The sequence below is a fragment of the Piliocolobus tephrosceles genome, chromosome 4 (assembly GCF_002776525.5).
Source record: "Piliocolobus tephrosceles isolate RC106 chromosome 4, ASM277652v3, whole genome shotgun sequence".
Classification (NCBI taxonomy): domain Eukaryota; kingdom Metazoa; phylum Chordata; class Mammalia; order Primates; family Cercopithecidae; genus Piliocolobus; species Piliocolobus tephrosceles.
The window spans coordinates 875,514-892,794 of record NC_045437.1 but is presented as its reverse complement, the minus strand read 5'-3'; the positions used below and the strand labels follow the sequence as shown (position 1 = coordinate 892,794).

Sequence of the window (17,281 nt, the reverse complement as noted above, 5' to 3'; positions counted from 1 at the left end):
CGGGTGTTGACAGCCAGGAGTGGGTGGGGGGAGTGTGGGAGATGGGTGCTGGAGGATGGGGGGGGGGGGGGGGGGGGGGGAGGGGGGGGGGGGGGGCGAGCAGGGGGGAGTCCCGGAGGGGGGGCCAGCAGGAGGGGATGCAGGAGTGGTGGGGGGTTCCCGCAGGAGGGCGTGCAGGAGGGGCAGGGGGCTGGAGCAGGAGCGGCGGAGGGGTGGGGACGGGTAGGGGATCGAAGAAGGGGACAAGCGGGGGGGGAGGGGGGCAAGTAGGAGGGCGGCAGGGGGACGGGGGTTCCAGCAGGTGGGGCAGAGGGCTGGAGCAGGAGGGGGTGCAGGAGAAGGAGAGGGGATTCGCTGGCTCTGCGAGAGTCGGGGGCGCTGGCAGCGAAGGCCCAGCGTCCCGGGTCGGGGCGGTCGGGCGGACGCAGCCTGGGTTGGGGGTCCCTGCGGGAAGTCGCCTGGCCCAGCTCAGCCGCGGGCCAACTTTTCTTGGGGCCGCGGGGCGAGCAGGTGAGGTCACGTGGCTCGGGCGGGGCGGGGCGGTCGGGGCTGGTCGGTCGGACCCCGCCCCTGCGCCCAAGTCCCGTGGCGTCGGCGGGAGCGGCGCAGCGCGGGCCGGGCCGGGGCAGGGACTGTGGGCTGCAGGCAGCCATGCCCACCAACTTCACCGTGGTGCCCGTGGAGGCACGCGCCGACGGCGGCGGGGACGACGCGGCCGAGCGGACGGAGGCGCCGGGCACCTCCGAGGGCCCCGAGCCCGAGCGCCCCAGCCCGGGTGAGCGCGGCCGCACCTGGCCGGACAAAGGCCGAGCGCCCGGAGCGCGGGTCTGGGCCCTGCATCCGGGAGGGGAGGCGGGCGGCGCGGTGGGGGCGGTGGCCGCGGCGGTGGGGCCGGGGTACAGGAGGCGCCCCTTCCCGCGCCCCCACCGCCTGATCTTCTCGGCCCCCCACGAGGGCCCCACCCCACGTTAGTGGCAGGGCTGGCGGGCGAGGGGCTCTGCCCAGGCTCCGGGTACCATCGGCTCGGGTGGGACCGGGGGCGGAGGTGTGGACGCCGCTGCTGGTAGCTATGGAAACGGGGAGGGGCGGAGCGCGCCTCCGGAGGGAGCCCGGGCCCCTGGGTGGTCCCTGGTGGGACAGGGGTGGCGGTGGAGACCCGGGCGGTTCGGGAGCCGGGGCGTCCTGCGTCCCCCGCGCTCTCCCTTCCCCTGCGCCGCGGCCGTCCTGTCCCACTAGCCCGGGCCGGCCCGTCCTGCCCCCGCCTGACCCTGGAGGAGCCGCCCACCCCCCAGCGGCGGAACAGGAAGGACTGCGCCCTGGCTGGGGAGTGGGCGGCCGCCGGGGCCTTGCTCAGGCCGCGTCCTCCCGGTTCCGGGAATCTGGAGGTTTCTAGCACTTTCACTTTCTCTGGGGGTTGGGGATGGGACTGGGGAGAGAATCCCCCAGCCCTGTTCCCTCCATCCTGGCTCCAAATCCCAGTTACTCCCGGGATCTCAGCCCCATCTAGAAACCGGAGGCTGTTAGGCCCTTTCATCCAGTGTCTCTGAGAAGGTTAGGGGACTCAGTCCAGCCCCCACACCGCGTGCTGGCCATGCCCACGTGTGCCCGGGTCTCATGCAGTGGGTGGCAGCCTCCCTGTTCCCTGGCAGTGGAAGGAAGGAAGGTGGGGTCTGTCCAGGGACAAGTCCGGGATCAGACCCCAGATCCTTCCTAACCCACCATCCGGGGCAGGAAAGGCCAGACACCCCCTCCAGGCAGTTTAGGAACCCAGGGACACGAGTGGGGACCCACTGTGAAGTCACCCACCGAGGCGGGTGAAGAGTGGTCTCAGCTTCCTCTGCACAGAGGCCAGCTCAGATCTTGGAACTGGTCAGGCTGGACGCCAGGCTCAACACCAGGTGAAGTGCTAAGCAGGGTCCATGAGTCCAAGCCCCTTGTCTCCAGTCATCACCGCTGAGGCAGGAAGCACCAAGGAGGGTGGGCCCTGGCCTGGTCTTTCTGTGTGAGCTTTATAGCAATGCCACCGAAACGCACTCAGAAGGAGCCTTCCTGCCTGGCCGGCCCCTTCTCAAGGCTGATCAGGTTCAGTTTTGTCTCTGGACTGTAAGTGTCATTTGCTTTTAAGCCAGAGGGAATTTTGTGCTTGTTTGTTTTCTTGTCTCTTTTACTCTCAAGGCTGTTGAGCGGTACCCTGGGCCTATGTCTGCCCAGGAGGCAGTGGCCCTGCTGGCACACTCAGGTCCTGCCACAGGCGTGTCAGGAGGCTCCCTGGCCCTTCATGAAATCGGAAACAGGAGGGCACGGGCCAGGTGTGGGCTTCCGGACACTCTTGAAGGTGGCCCTGTGGTGTGAGCTGAACTTGGGAGATTTCTCTGAACTGGCAGAGAACTTGCACCTGGGACTTTTGTGCTGGCCACGCTTCCTCTTCCACAGCAAGGGATCGGCACCCAGCCACTGCCAGGCTGTAACGGGCCTGCAGCTGCCCTTCGGAATCCACTTGATCACATCCTGATCTTCAGCCCACAGAGGTGTGGCAAGGAGTCCTGTGATGGGCACAGAGCCTGGGGAAGGAGGCACAGGCTTTGCTTTTTGGTGGCAGTGGTGGTGGTCGGGGGTGGGCGTCCTGCAGCAGCCAGAGCCGCTCCCAAAGGCCTGCTGCATGGGGTCCACGCCACAAGGTCACAGACCAGGTCCAAACCTGTCCAGCCACGGAAGTTGCCGGCACCCAAGCTTTTCCTGACTCCATTGCCGTTCCCCTGAATGGTCCATGGAGGTACCATAGAGGTACTTCTGGGCTGGCGCCTGGGTGACGGTGAAGCAAGTTTGGGGGGCCTGGTGGGTTGCTCCTAGGCACTGCTGGGTGGGCGTGGAGAGGACGTCCTGAGCCACCCCAGCTTGAGCAGGGGACTCAGCGTCCTGAGCCCGGGTTGGGGGTTCAGAGGAGGGGTAAATGCTGCTGCCCAGGCTGCCTGGCTTGACCCAGAACCCAGCAAGGCCGTGTCTGCCCAGCCTGGCCTCAGGGGCCTCCTGTCCCTGACCCCTGCAGCTTCCCTGCTGCCTCTGGCGGAGCCTCTGCAGGAGGCGTCCTGTTCCCAGGATGGGCACTGTGCCCTCAGCACTTCTTCGGACAGAGCTTTTATTCCTGGTTTTATTTTTATGTGAAATGCCTCGTCTTGAAGTGAGAAGGACGTGTTAGCCCTCAGTTTCTCAGTGGGGTGATTTTTCGAGTAAGAGGTGGGAGGACACTCCTGGGGGCCGGCTGCGTCTTGAGTAGGAGGTGGGGGGACACTGCTTTGGGCCGGCTGCGTCTTGAGTAGGAGGTGGGAGGACACTGCTGGGGGCCGGCTGCGTCTTGAGTAGGAGGTGGGGGGACACTGCTGGGGGCCAGCTGCGTCTTGTCCGACTTCTGGGTGGGTTGGGTTTTATAACTGACTTGGGGGAGCCCACTCTTCCTCCGTGACTACATCAGGGTAGACTCGCTCCTTCCCAGGTTGTACTGATGCGTCTATGGGTGTCGGGACACAGGAGACCGTGGGAGGGGTGGGGAGGGAGGGCTGGCTGGTGCCCTGGCCTGTCTGGAAGGTGCAGTGTGCAGAGCCTCTGGCAAGGCCCCGCAGGCCCTGGCCACCCACCCTCTAGGAGGGACCTTCCACATGTCTGGGGCTCCCTGGGCTGGGAGAGGGTGGGTCCTTCCTGCCTGGCACCCCCAAGTCTCCCACCCTCAGCTGGGGCTCTCCTGGGTTTGCCGGGAGCTGCTTCCTGGCTCGGGTGCCATTTCCCTCTTTGGGTTCCGTTTCTGAGATTTTCCACTGTGGCTGAGCTCGTGTTGGTTGTCCGGGTCGGTCTTGCCTCCCTCTGCCCCTGGCCGCTGACAGAGGCCTGGTCGCACGGTCAGCGGCCTGCTTGTCCCTCCTGCTGCAACTACCTCCCGTGTCTGTGTTGGGAGTGCCCTCCTGAAATCTTAGGACAACAAGAGCTGCCACTTCCCGTCCCTACTCAGAAGGCCGTCCTGGGCCATCCTTGCCTGTTGGGTGCTGGGTGCCATGCTCTGCACTGCCCTTGGGAATGGCGAGATGGTGCACGCCAGCTGCACTGATCTGGGGTCCCCTTTGAGGATGCAGGGACTTGGGGGATCATGCGTTACATAGGGGGACCATGCACAGAGCGTCCGGGTTCTGTCCTTGTGAGTAGGGACAGACGGACAGCTCTCATTGTCCCCAGATTTCAGGAGGGCGCTCCCGACACAGGCACGGGAGGCAGTCGGAGCAGGAGGTGACAGGCAGGCCGCTGACCCTGTGGCTGTGCCTGGGAACCCCTGCAGCAGCTGGGCACCGCCTTGCGGGTATGGATGGTCACGGATATGTGGTGGGCAGGCAGGGAGGCTGCGAGACATGCATTTTGTGTATGAGCTTCCCTTTTTTAAAACCAAAGGAAAGGAAAGATACACAGGAAGGCGGTGGCTGCTGGGCATCTACGCTGGGGCCTGGGCTTCCTCCTGCGCCTGACATACTCCCAGGCTGTCTCCAGGCAAGAGGCGCTCCTTAGCAGGCATGCGGTAAAGCGTGGTGCTTTCGGTCAGCTGGCTGGGCGCATGTGTGCAGGCACCTGTGTGCCTTGTGAGTGTGCAGGTGTATCCGTGTGTGAGTCATGTGCTTGCACCATGTATATGTGCACATGCATGTACACACGTGTGCACACATGAGTGCACTGTGCTCTTGCACAGCTGTGTGCTGTGGGCATGCTCACGTGTGTGTGCGTATGCGCGTGTGTGCGTGTGTGCGTGTGTGTGTGTGTTTGCGTGCCGTGGCAGGTAGACAGGGACTGGGGCTTCCTCTGCAGCAGAGGATCACATGGCATTGGGTGTCCCTCTGGATATCCGTTCCTTTCTCCAGGCTGGGCCCGTCGGTGAGTGGCCAGCAGCTCCCCGTCTTGGTGTGGCCTTGTGTTCAGGTCTGAACCTGCTCCTGGGCCTCTGATCACGTGAGGAGACCTTTGCCTCGTGGACTTGGTTTCCTCTTTTGCAAAGCTCCCCAGGCCTCTCGGAGTGGACGAGGCCAATGGATTCCACAGTGGTTTTCTGTCTCATGTTGGACACCAGATCCCCTCCTTAGAGTGGGTGGCTTTCTCAGTGCCTCTCCTGTGGTCTGGATGGCCGTTGGGAAGGCGGTGCCAAGACGGGGGCCAGGTGCTCAGGCCTGGTGCAGGGGGCTGGTCGGGGCTGAAGCCACACGGGCTTGCTGGGGATCGGTGAATGTCGGAGACTTGCCAGGCGGGCTGGAGTCAGGCAGAGGCACTTGAGGGACCCTGAGGGTGAGTTGGGGGCTGTCCTCCCCTCATGCCTGGCAGGAGTGAAGTCACCTCTGTCAGGGTCTCTGCCCTTTGGACGTGGGGCCACGTCCTACAGAGCTCCTTGGACCTGACCCAGGGATTCCCGGATGGCCCAGCCTCCTGCATGGGGGATGGATGGCCTTTGTAAATCACAGAAAGCAACCTAGGTGGGCCTCAATCACTTGAGAGGTTTATTTGCCAAGGTTAAGGATGTGCGTAGCACAGAACCACGGGAAACTTCTGTGGTCCGGGCTTTTCTTCTCAGAGAAGGCTGGGAACTTGAATATTCAGAGGGTAAAGTGTGCATATTAGGGGAAGAAAGAAAGAGAAAGAAGAGGGAAGGCAGATAAGAGGCAGGCAGCGTTTGATCAGCGTTCACTGGACCCGTGTGTCACACGTGGGGGTAGAGGAAGAACCCCTCACGCCTCACACTCAGTGAACCTGCACATTTACCTACGACACAATCACTACAGGGTGGGCGAAGGGCTCAGGTGTGCGTTTGCCTCTGGCGAGCAGAGCAACGACTCCTGGTTCTGTCCTTGGTCCCGCGCCGTGAGGATGAGCTGTCGTTTCCACGGTCAGGGTGAGTTTTGTTGCAACTGCTTTAGCGTAAGGATCCTGTGTGCCCAAAAATGTGAGGGAGGCGTGTAGCTTCCTACACAGGAAGAAAACGGAAGGCAGGTTACGTGACCCGTTTCCCAGCGTAACTCTTGCCTGTGGCTTAGTGGGTTTGGTCCTGAGATCCTGTTTTCCTTCCATACCTTGGACCAGCGAGCCGTCCCAGGGCTGCTGTCCTCGGGCACTGCAGGCAGACCCTGATGTGGCACCGCTGGGCGCAGCACTGGGAGTGGAGGTCAGCTCAGGGGGACATCCCAGCCATGAAGGGCACGAGTGGAGCTGACACACCAGTGATCGATTGCCTCTGTGGGGCTGGCCGGCTGCCCGGAGAGCTCTCCTGTTACATCCTTGTTGAAATATGAATTTTCTTTTTTTTTTTCTTTTTTGAGACAGAGTCTTGCTCTGTCACCCAGGCTGGAGTGCAGTGGCACAAGCTCAGCTCATTGTAATCTCCGCCTCCCAGGTTCAAGCAGTTCTTGTGCCTCAGCCTTCCAAGTAGCTGGGACCACAGGCGTGCCCTAGCACACCTGGCTGAGTTTTATATTTTCAGTGGAGATGGGGTTTTGCCATGTTGGCCAAGCTGGTCTTGAACTCCTGGCCTCTAGTAGTTTGCCCACTTCGACCTCCCAGAGTGCTGGGACTACAGGAGTGAGCCACTGTATCTGGCCGGAATATGAATTTTCTAAGCTGTGCCTTAGACCGAGGTCTGGAGGGCAAAGTTTGATGTTTGATGTTAAGTATTAACCACAGTTCCTGCCTGGGTGCTTTTGATTTCAACCAGCTCCCTCAGCTGAGTGTTTCTGGGGGTGGCTCCCAGAGTCATTTTGTGACGGCCGCGTGGTGGGTGGGGCAGGAGTCCCTGGGTGCTGGGGAGTGTGAGACCCGCCGGGGCCTTGAGTGGCAGACTGCTCCCTGTGGGGCCTGGGAACCCTGTGGAGCCTGGCGGGGCTGGGTATGGACAGTGTTCAAGAGTGGACCAGCTGGTCTTCAGGGCACTGGGCTGGGCTGGGGGCATCTGGGGCCTGGTGAACAGATGACTGGGGGCCCTCCTGGTAACTGACACAGGGGCCTGGTCTTCTTTGGTTTTCCTTCTCAGAGGCTGGGGAAGTGCTGCCCAGGGACAAGGGCAGAGCACAAAGGGTTAATACCTTTCCTTTGTGAAGAAGAGGGAAACTCCCTTTTGGGGGCAGAGGCCTGTTCCGTGCAGATAAACCTCTGGCTTCCACGCAGCAGCCTGAACGATGAGCTGCCTGGCTGGCCATGCTGTCCAGGCCCTGCCTCTTCCCTTGTTCGTGGCCGCTGACTCCCCAGGGGTCCTGGAGCCTCTGGCCGGGAGTGCCAGGGAACAGGCCTACAGCAGGGTCCCCTTTGGCTGGTGGGTGACTGCAGGACCTCATCCCTGCGGGGAGGGGTGTGTGCTGCTGTTGCAGAGGTCTCAGGGTCTGAGGTGCATGTGGCCCTGGGCTGTGACGCCGGCCCCCCGTCCTGCCAGCCCGTGCCTATTTCCGCTCTCTCCTTGGGCGGTTATTTTTTGAGGACACCGTTGTGGGGAGGAGAGTGCTGTTTCTGAATCATGTGTGAATCAAGGGTGGTTTGTTTCCTGTGTTCTGGGGTTTTCTCGGGCAGCACCCCACACGCACCCCCCTGGTGGGCCGCTGAGAAAGGGAGGAGGTTGTGCCTGGAGATGGGGAGGCTGGTGGAGGCATCGCAATCTCAGAGGGGATTAGGTCAGCTTCTCCCTGCAGAAACTACCCATGAAGGCACTTCCCAGGCCTGGATCAGGATGGGTCGGGGTCTGACACGCAGACTCCCGCTGCCTCTCTGGCTGGAAGGGCTGCCCTTCCTCTGGCCGGGACACTTGTGTGTCTGTCTTCGCCCTTCCATCTGCACCCACCTCCTTCCCTCTTGGGGTGGAGACACAGCCTGGTTGGACAAGCCCAGGAGGCTGCTCCCCAAGGACCCAGCCCATCAGGATCTGCTTACCGACCACAGAGTCTGCATTCACTGTTTTGATAAGGTGTCGGAAAACTAATCTAGAGTGAAAAACAGACCAGAACTTGCCTCTGTGGCTGGGGGCTTGGCTGGGGAGGGAGCTCAGCTCTGCGGGGAGTGGTCCTGGCGTCTGGGATGAGAGTGGGCCCTGCCCAGGCCTGTGTTGACCCCTGGAGTCAGATTGCCATCCACTGTGCTGGTTCCAGTGGCTCTGGGAAGTTAGGGGGCTGGGGCCTGAGCTCAAGGCTGGCCATGGACAACCGCACGCAGCACGCCCGTGTGCTTGGTTGGCGTGCCTGGCTGGTGTGTCTGCCATGGCCTGGAGCTGTCCTCATGGTGGGGTAGCCCCACTGGCCCTCCCAGCATTCCTGTCCATTTAGACCCAGTGCACAGGGCATGTCCACCTTGTACACGTGCATTCACGAGGAGGATGTTAAAGTGATCCTTGGACATTTGCTCTGTGCCTCAGTTTCCCTTGCCAGGAGCCAGCCTGTCACGAGGGTGGCAGTGGCCATGACCTCTAGTCTCCTTGGCTCTGTCTGCAGACCTCTGGCGCCAGCGGGTCGGGCCTGGGCTTTCAGGGAGGCTCAGAGACGCCCTGGGCAGTCACTGGGGAGGGATTGAGTGGAGTGGAAATCAGAGGAGGGAAGCGCGCCAGGCCAGGCCCCTCCTGGGTCCCCTCCACCCCACCAAGGGTCCCGACCGCAGCCCAGATGGAGCCTGTAACAGGAGCTGCCCTGGGAGGGCCCGGCAGGTGCGCTGGGGCCCTGCCTCTCCCGCCTTCCTTCGTCTCTGCCCCTGCAGGCTGCCTGGGCCCCGAGCCTCTGGCACTAGGGGACCCCATGGCCCCTCCATGGCTCAGACATCACTCGGGCTGCTAAGGGAGGAGGCTGGACCAGGACCAGCAAACAGCCACCTGACAGAGGGTTCGGGAAGTGAGTTCACCCGAGGCCGCCTTCCCGCAAGCAGGCGTGTCCTTTAGATGGAAGGACTGTGGTCCCAGTGTGTGCCTGTGTCCTGGGCACCCCCCCACCATGGGTCATGCAGTCTGGGGGCTGTAGCCCCTGGGACTTTCTGCAGATGTGTGTGCTACAGATATGTGTATGTGTACACGTGTATGTGCGGGTGTTTGTGTGTGACCGTGACTGTGGTATGGGTATGCACACGTGAGTACAGGTGCATGTGCAGGTTTGCGAGGTGAGTGTTGTGTGTATGGATGAGTGGGGTACCGTGTGTGCGTGTGAGTACGGGTATGGAGAGTGTCTTACGTGTGAGCATGTTTGCGTGTGCACGTGGGAGTGCCTGTGTATGCGTACCCATGCACGTCTGTGTGCGTGTGTGTGTTTTGTGTGGTGTGTGTTCATGTGTGTCTGGCCGTAGCTTGCCAGGACCTTCCAGCCAGGCTTCCTTGCTCCCAGTGCCTCTTACAGTGAGCTGGGATCTCCCGGGCTCTCCTGGTTTACAGGACGCTGGCAGTGGTGTCTGCACAGACCGTTGGGAGGAGGGCCCTTCGGGAATGGGTGATGAAGGACCTGTTTTTGCCTCAGAAGGCAGCACTGCTTTAGCCAGAAACTTGTGCTGGAAGCTTCGGCGCTTACCTGAAACCCCCGGGTCCCAGCCTGAACACTGGACGGTTCTCATCCTGTGTCCCTGAGATTCTCAGGTTCTGGATTTTAGGGCCCACGCAGCACAAACTGTGAGGGGCAGAGGGAGGGCAAGGGTCAGGGGTCATCAGCTGGCGTTCGGGTCCTGGAACCCAAACACACTGTACTTCGGTGCCTGGCGCCGTCACCAGGAGCCCGGCCTCCAGGCGGTGGCGGTGGGGGTGGGGGAGTGCTCCTGAGTCTGCGTCTTCACAGGGAGCCCGGCCCCCAGACGGTGGTGTGGGTGGGGCGCGTTCCTGGGTCCATTCAGTTGCGGGCTGTTCCCAGAGGCCACGTGGGCTGATGCCACTGGGTCACCACGTGGGACTCATTCTGCTGCAGGTGTCCCTGTGGCTCCAGGGGAGGGTGGCCCTCTGGACCCAGGGGACACACAGAGCGAGGCCTGAGCACCTCCTGGAGTGCAGGGAGCCTGGACCTGCTTGTCCCCTGCCCCAGGCCTGGCGCCTCTCTGTGTGCACAGTGCCTGTGCCACCTGCCACTGCTCTGCAGGGCTGGGGAGCTGGACAGACCACCCACGCTGGAGGGCAGGAAGGGGCAGAGGCTGCCAGACCTGACTCCAGCTTCGCAGCCCCTCCTGCCTGTCAGCTCCTTCCAGCTCTAAGAGGACGTTCCTGGAGCCCTTTTCGGAGAATGGCTGTAAAATCCCAAAACGCAGGAGGAAGAGGGGGAGGGATGAGCCACTGAGAAAGGGAGGAGGTTGTGCCTGGAGATGGGGAGGCTGATGGAGGCATCATGATCTCAGAGGGGGTTAGGCCAGCTTCTCCCTGCAGAAACTACCCATGAAGGCACTTCCCAGGCCTGGATCGGGATGGGTCGGGATCTGACACACAGACTCTCGCTGCCTCTCTGGCTGGAGGGGCTGCCCTTCCGTCTGGCCGGGACACTTGTGTGTCTGGTCTTCACTCTTCCATCTGCAGCCACCTCCTTCGCTCTTGGAGTGGGGACACAGCCTGGTTGGACAAGCCCAGGAGGCTGCTCCCCAAGGGCCCAGCCCATCAGGATCTGCTTACTGAACACAGAGTCTGCATTCACTGTGTTGACAAGGTGTCGGGAAAACTAATCTAGAGTGAAAAACAGACCAGAACTTGCTTCTGTGGCTGGGGGGCTTGGCAGGGAGGGAGCTGGGGAAGTGGTGGGAGGCTTTTGGTAGGTCCGGTGAGCAGCGACAGCCCTTTGTTAATGCTTAGCAGATAGGTGTTTTCTTGCCCAGGTGGCCGCAGCCAGAGAAAACTCAGCAAAGCGGCTCCAGAGGGCCACAAGGCTGCTCAGTGTCGGGAGCTGGAGGCCGGGCAGGGGCGGTGGTGGCCACTGTGTGCTGTGACATGCATCCGTGGGGTGGATCTGTGTGTGGATAGCTGGCACCCGTGGGGCGCACAGGATGTCTGCCCACTTGCTTACCTGGGGTCGTTTTCATAATAAAATTAAGAGGTAGAAAAAACAAGACAAGAAAAAACTGACCTGTGGCCAGTTCTCCAGGCCAGGGCTCGACCTCGCTGCCTTCATGGCTGAGGAGGAGAGCGGCATGGGTCAGCCTGGTGTGTCTGGTTCTCCACCACCGGCTGTCGGCATTTGCTGGCTATTGGGAGGGCTCCTCCAAGGTCTCAGGGGCCCACCAGAGGCCGTGGTTCTGGGGCCTGGACCCAGGCCGGGCCTGCTGGCCAGACGCCGTCAGTCCAGGGCCTGTCTGCTTGGGGCAGGTCCTGTTGAGACCCTGGCCCCTGAGGATAGGTCAGCCTGGTGCATGGGGTTTGTGAAGACACCAGAGGAGCTGTGAGCAGAGCTGCTGCTGGAACTGCTTTAAACCTGGAGGGACGGGCGCCAGTGGCACTGGTCAAGGCCTGTCCCAGCGCAGGTAGGCAGGGCGGTCCACCCAGTGCCAGCTGCCTAGGGCTGCTCAGGGCAGGTGAGCGAGGAGGGACCTCTGGGGAGAAGGCACTGAAACAGGCTGTTTCCAGGCATGAGGTGGGCCGAGGCCGGGGCTGTTCCCAGAGCTGGGAAGATGTTGGGATGGACGGAGCAGGAGGGCAGCGCACACAGCTGTGGGGGAGTGGCCATGGATGTGCACAGGGCTCCGCTCGTTGAGGGCTCCTGGTGGGTGCTCACCACGCAGAACCGCACCCCTCCAGGCTCGTGTTTCACCTCCTGTTTCCCGGTGTCCTTTTCTGTCCCAGGACACGTCCAGGATCCAACGTGACAGACACCGAGTTCCCGCACCGCCTTGGGCTCCTCTTGGCTGTGACGGTGTCTTGGACTTTCTTTTTTTGATGACTGTGGCAGTTTTGGGGAGTCCTGGTCCATTTCAGAGGACGCCCCTCAGTTGGGAGGTGTCTGGTGTTTTCTCTTGTGGTTAGCCTGTGGCTGGGTATTTCGGGGAGGAAGACCCCAGAGGACAGGTGCCCTCCCTGTACGCGGCGTCTGGGCACACGGCCAGCAGGACTGGGCGCAGTCTCCCCACGGTGCCGTCTCCTCCTCCGTTACCCATGAGTGCAGCTCACCTTCCTCTCCCACCCCAGCCAGGCTTCTGGACCCTCGTGCGGGGTTTGGGGTCTGGTTTCGGTTCCCGCTGTTGGATCTGCAGATGGGCTTGCCTTTGGGGCCTGCCGTGCTGTGGATTCGGGGGCTGCTGTGAGACCATCCAGCCTTTGAAAGGCTGTGGAAAGATAGATGACAGCAAGCGGCTGCAGGGGCCCCCGGTCCAGGCGGCCTTTACAGGGGCTTCTTTCCCGGTGACTCTGGCCGGGTCCTGTGGATTTTTAATCCTGACAGCGTGTCTGCAGAATGAAGCACCGTACAGGCCTCAACAGGCAGTGCGGACGGTACCAGCCCCTGCCGTCCTGATGCCGCCCGAGGGTGAGGGACATTCGTGGATGATTCACGGGCTTCATGAGCTATTTGCAGACATCCGCCCGAGTCTCCTTCAAGGGGAAATTCCTGAGTGGCCGCCTCGCCTCGCTATTCTCTTCTGAGGCGTGTGGGAGCCCAGCCCGGCCGAGTGGGAGGAGAGGGTTGAAATGCCATGGCTGCTACTTCTCCCCCTGGATACTACTGGCTGAAGGAGCCTTCTTTTAAAGCCTTATTGATCACGTTTCTCAGTGATAACAGGAACCATCACACACCGCCAGGGTGCGAAGTGGAGCGGCCCAGGCCTGGGGGATCCTGGACTTCCCGCTCCACACTCCTGCCCCACACGCCTGCCAGAGGGGACCCTGGTGTTTGCAAAGGGGCCATTCCCATCGCTCCCGGCTGTTTGGTCACATGGTTTTTTTTTGTTTTGTTTTTTTTGAGACAGAGACTCACTCTGTTCCCCAGGCGTTTTTTTTTTTTTTTTGAGACAGAGACTCACTGTGTTGCCCAGGCAGGAGTGCAGTGGCGCTATCTTGGCTCACTGCAAGCTCCGCCTCCTGGGTTCACGCCATTCTCCTGCCTCAGCCTCCCGAGTAGCTGGTACTACAGGCGCCTGCCACCATGCCCGGCTAATTTTTTGTATTTTTTAGTGGAGACAGGGTTTTACCATGTTGGCCAGGATGGTCTCGATCTCCTGACCTCATGATCCGCCCGCCGCGGCCTCCCAAAGTGCTGGGATGACAGGCGGAGCCCCCGCGCCCGGCCTGGTCACGTGGTTTTAAGGTGTCCCGAGTTTTGCTGCACTTGATTTTGGGGAGACCATGAGCTTGGCACGAACTGAGATTCCCAAGTCAGCCTTTCTAAGCTGTCCTGGGCAGGCCACTGCTGTGATGTAAAATGTGAAAGGAGCAGGCCTTTACAGGGGTTTCTGTGAGGTGAGTTGAGCATTCCAGTCCTTAAATGTGGAGACAAATCAGAAATGGGTTTGTCTTCTGAGGAGGCCAGTTAGGTAGGGGTCGGTACCGTGGCTCATTCTGTGTCCTGACCGGAACCGGGATCAATCCTCTGACCTGCCGAGATGCCTGCCGTCCCCAGAGGACATGGACTGGGTAGGGGTCCTGCCGTCCCCAGAGGAGATGGACCGGGTCGGGGCCCTGCCGTCCCCCAGGGAAGACGGACCAGGTTGGGGCTGGGTTGGTGTCTGTTCCCCGCTCCTGCCTGAGGGCACGCGGTGTCTGGGTGCTGCTTTTTGGCTCACGGGGTGGGATTTGGCTGGGGACACTTGATCTGGGTTGTTGGCCTATCCCTTGCCCCCTCTTCACCCAGCCTGGCAGAGGCCACCTGTGCGTGGCGCCTGGGCAGGGGCACTGCCGAGGCCTGCCCTGAGGGTGAGACACTGTGGGCCGCCCGGCAAGAACCCTGCCCGTCTCACCTTCCTGCACCGCACGCCCAGTCTTTCCTGTGTGTCCGTTTGTCCTCTGAGGAGCCCTCCAGTCATCATGAACGTGCAGAATGACGAGGGAGGAGGTGCCATCCCCGGCGAGTGGCTCTATCCCCAAAACACAGGCGGGGCTCGGCCAGAGGAAAACTCGCTGCCCTTCCCAGCAGCCAGGCCTGCCGACCTCCAATTCCAGGCCAGGGGAGCGCAGAGGACGCAGCTGGGCATGCAGAGGGCTAGAGGGGGCCTGGGTGTGCAGAGGGTTAGAGGGACAGCTGGGCACACAGAAGGTTAGAGGGGCATCTGGGCGTGCAGAGGGTTAGAGGGGGCTGGGCGTGCAGAGGGTTAGAGGGGGGGCTGGGCGTGCAGAGGTTTAGAGGGGCCGCTGGGTGTGCAGAGGGTTAGAGGGGGCAGCTGGGTGTGCAGAAGGTTAGAAGGGCAACTGGGTGTGCAGAGGGTTAGAGGTGGGGGCTGGGTGTGCCGAGGATTAGAGGGGGCAGCTGGGTGTGTAGAGGGTTAGAGGGGGCATTGGATTTTTAACGAAGTCTCTTGACTGGGGTGGCATTTGAGGCCATGACGTCCCTGGGACGCACTCTTGGTTCGGGTCTGACCTGGCTGTTTTAACCAGATGGAAATGTTTGTGCATCTCCCGAGTGGGCACTTCCGTCCTGCTGAGAGCGCACCTGCCGTAGCCTCCACAGAGACCAAGCAACACTCTTAAGACAGCAAGGGGAGACGCGTTCTCTTCAAAGGCTCGAAGGTTGTAGTCATGGTCTGAGGCTGCTTTTGGTAACAAGAACATGCTGGTGGCTGGTAGAACATGCTCATGTGTTCAGTGCAGTCCCCACGTGGGAGGACCAGCCACACCCCGCTGGCATGTTCCGCCCCCCTTTTCTGTGCGTCTTTGCGTTCTGGACTCATCATCGGTGTTACTTTAATAAGCAGTGAAAGGACAGACTCACACCTCGTTGTCCCCACGCGTGGGGCTTTGTCGTGAGGTCGCTGGTGCACAGCCCTGCACAGTCGGACACACGGATCCCAGGTGTGACCCTGTGGCGGTTGCATCGTTATGTTTTCTAAGTTTAATGAATTGCTCGATATTCATCCAACTTGAGCAAGTTGTTGCTAGTGCTTTTTTCCAACTGCATAGGTTGCCTGTGGGGGGCTTGTGTGTGTGTGTTTTTTGGGGTGTCCTTGGGGCCTGATAGGTGTTGCCATCTTCCCAAGCAGGCTGTGCAGAGGAGACACCGCCGTGAGCAGTGGTTGTTGCTTCTGGGAGCGTTGGAGGCGACAGGAAGGACGTTGGTCTCCTTGGTTTGAGTGAACGTGGTTTGAGTGAACATTTTTCCTACTTGCGCAGTTCGTAGAAGTTCAGATAAACAGTGGTTGCTTGCTGAACGCAAACGTAGTTACATGCTAAGACCCCAACCACCAGTAAACCTGTGCTTTCCAGAAGGGATGTGGGCCGAGCAGCGGAGCCCCAAGCTGCCCTCCTGGTGGAGAAGGACAGGCAGTGCTCAGCTTCCAGAGCTGCGCACCCTTCCTGCGGGGAAGAGAAACTTGAACCCAAGCAGCTGTGACTTTGGCCAAGGTTGTCTGTGGGGTTGGCTGCGTGGGAGGGAGAACCTGAAACCCTCCAGTCTCTCCCTCACTCCTTTCCTCCGTCCCTCCCTCCCTCCTTTCCTCCGTCCCTCTCTCCTTTCTTCCTTCCCTCCCTCCCTCCAAGAACAGCCGTACCAGTCCCCTGGTCCTTCATCTTCCATTGACTCCAGAAAGACTCGCCAGTCACCGCTGATCTCTCTGTAAACAGTTGGCCATTATGTCCAGAAAAAGGGTCTGAGCAGGAATCCACTGAAAACGTGGAAGAGGAGTGGGGAAGGTCCCTGGATGGGACTCATCTTAGAAAGACACCTGTAATCCACGGAAAAGACATTTAGACATATTTTCTTAGTTGAATGTATTTGTAATTTTTCTTTTAACCCGATTTTCATGGAACTTCAGATTTCAGAAAGGTTGCAAGACCAGTGTGGAGAACACCCACCCGGCCTTGGCCTTCGCTGCCCAAATACCAACCTCCTGCCGTGTCGACCATGTCCCTCCTGCTCCCCGCCCCGCCCTGGGTCTCCGTCTATCACCCTGGCGTGTGTTTCTGAGCGGTTGGGAAGCAGCTGAGTGGTGTCCTCCTCACAGGTGTGTTTCCTATGGCAAGCACGTTTCTTTCTTTCTTTCTTTTTTTTTTTTTTTGAGACGGAGTCTCGCTCTGTTGCCCGGACTGGAGTGCAGTGGCCGGATCTCAGCTCACTGCAAGCTCTGCCTCCTGGGTTTACGCCATTCTCCTGCCTCAGCCTCCCGAGTAGCTGGGACTACAGGCGCCGCCACCTTGCCCGGCTAGTTTTTTGTATTTTTTTTAGTAGAGACAGGGTTTCACCGTGTTAGCCAGGATGGTCTCGATCTCCTGACCTCGTGATCCGCCCGTCTTGGCCTCCCAAAGTGCTGGGATTACAGGCGTGAGCCACTACACCCGGCGCATGTTTCTTTCAGAATCTCTGCAGGGCAGTCACCGGAATTGGGGAGTTAATGATCACACATGAGATACCTTTTTCGGATCTCACCAACTGGCCCAAACACGGTCTCTAGAAAAAGAAAGTCTGAGGTCGTGCATGCACTTGGCCATCTCTGTCATCTGCAGCTTCCTCTGTGTTGTCTCCCTGACATTTTTGAGGGGTGGAGCCGCTGTTTTGTGGTGCTGGCCTCTCTGTGGTGTGTCCCGCGGTCTGGGCGCCTGCAGTTGCTCATGGTAGCACCAAGGACCTTACACCTGAGGGCTGTGCTTTCCGCCGTGGGCACCGTACTGGGAGCATTTGCTGCCCGCCTGCCCTGGGATGGCGATGCCCTCTTTGCTGGCATGGCCAGAACCCACCACTCCTGCAGCTGGTGCCTGTCAGCCGGCCAGGGTGGCCGCCAGTGGGCTCTGGCACATCTGAAACGTACCATAGAAAATGCCCACCCTCCCCCTAGTGTTGTTTGGCACAGTGATGAGCTCCTGGCCTGCCCTCCTCTGGCCACCTCGCATCCTACCTTGGCCGTTTCTTCTGGACCCTCAGGGTCCCACACGGTTCTGTGCAGGGCTAGGGTGGGCTGGTCAAGGATGGGCTGAACACCCCTAGGAAGGGTCCCGGCCTGGTCGTTCCCGGTCTGGGGGGCTGGTGTGCAGCACATGGGACAGAGGGCCCTGGGGTGCACGGGTGGGTGTGGGTTTGATGCCCTTCAGCTCCTCACCGTGCCTGGCTGGGGCATGTGCATTTGCAGACCCTGTTCTCCTGGTCATGGGCGGCTGGCTCGGGGGTCCCGGGCAGGCTGTGGTCTCTGCAGCGGCCATGGGCGGCTGGCTGGGGGT

The 17,281-nt window shown here is 60.8% G+C and overlaps 1 protein-coding gene across 1 annotated transcript in view; it reads left to right on the top strand.

Moving 5' to 3' along the window:
• The first annotated feature begins 585 nt into the window (after window positions 1-585).
• The window catches only part of SLC12A7 (solute carrier family 12 member 7), a 56,696-nt gene continuing 40,000 nt past the window's right edge, over window positions 586-17,281 (top strand). The window contains exon 1 of the mRNA XM_023195036.3: window positions 586-775. Coding sequence (XP_023050804.2) covers window positions 652-775 — 124 coding nt within the window. The 5' untranslated portion in view covers window positions 586-651. The remainder of the gene's footprint in view (window positions 776-17,281) is intronic.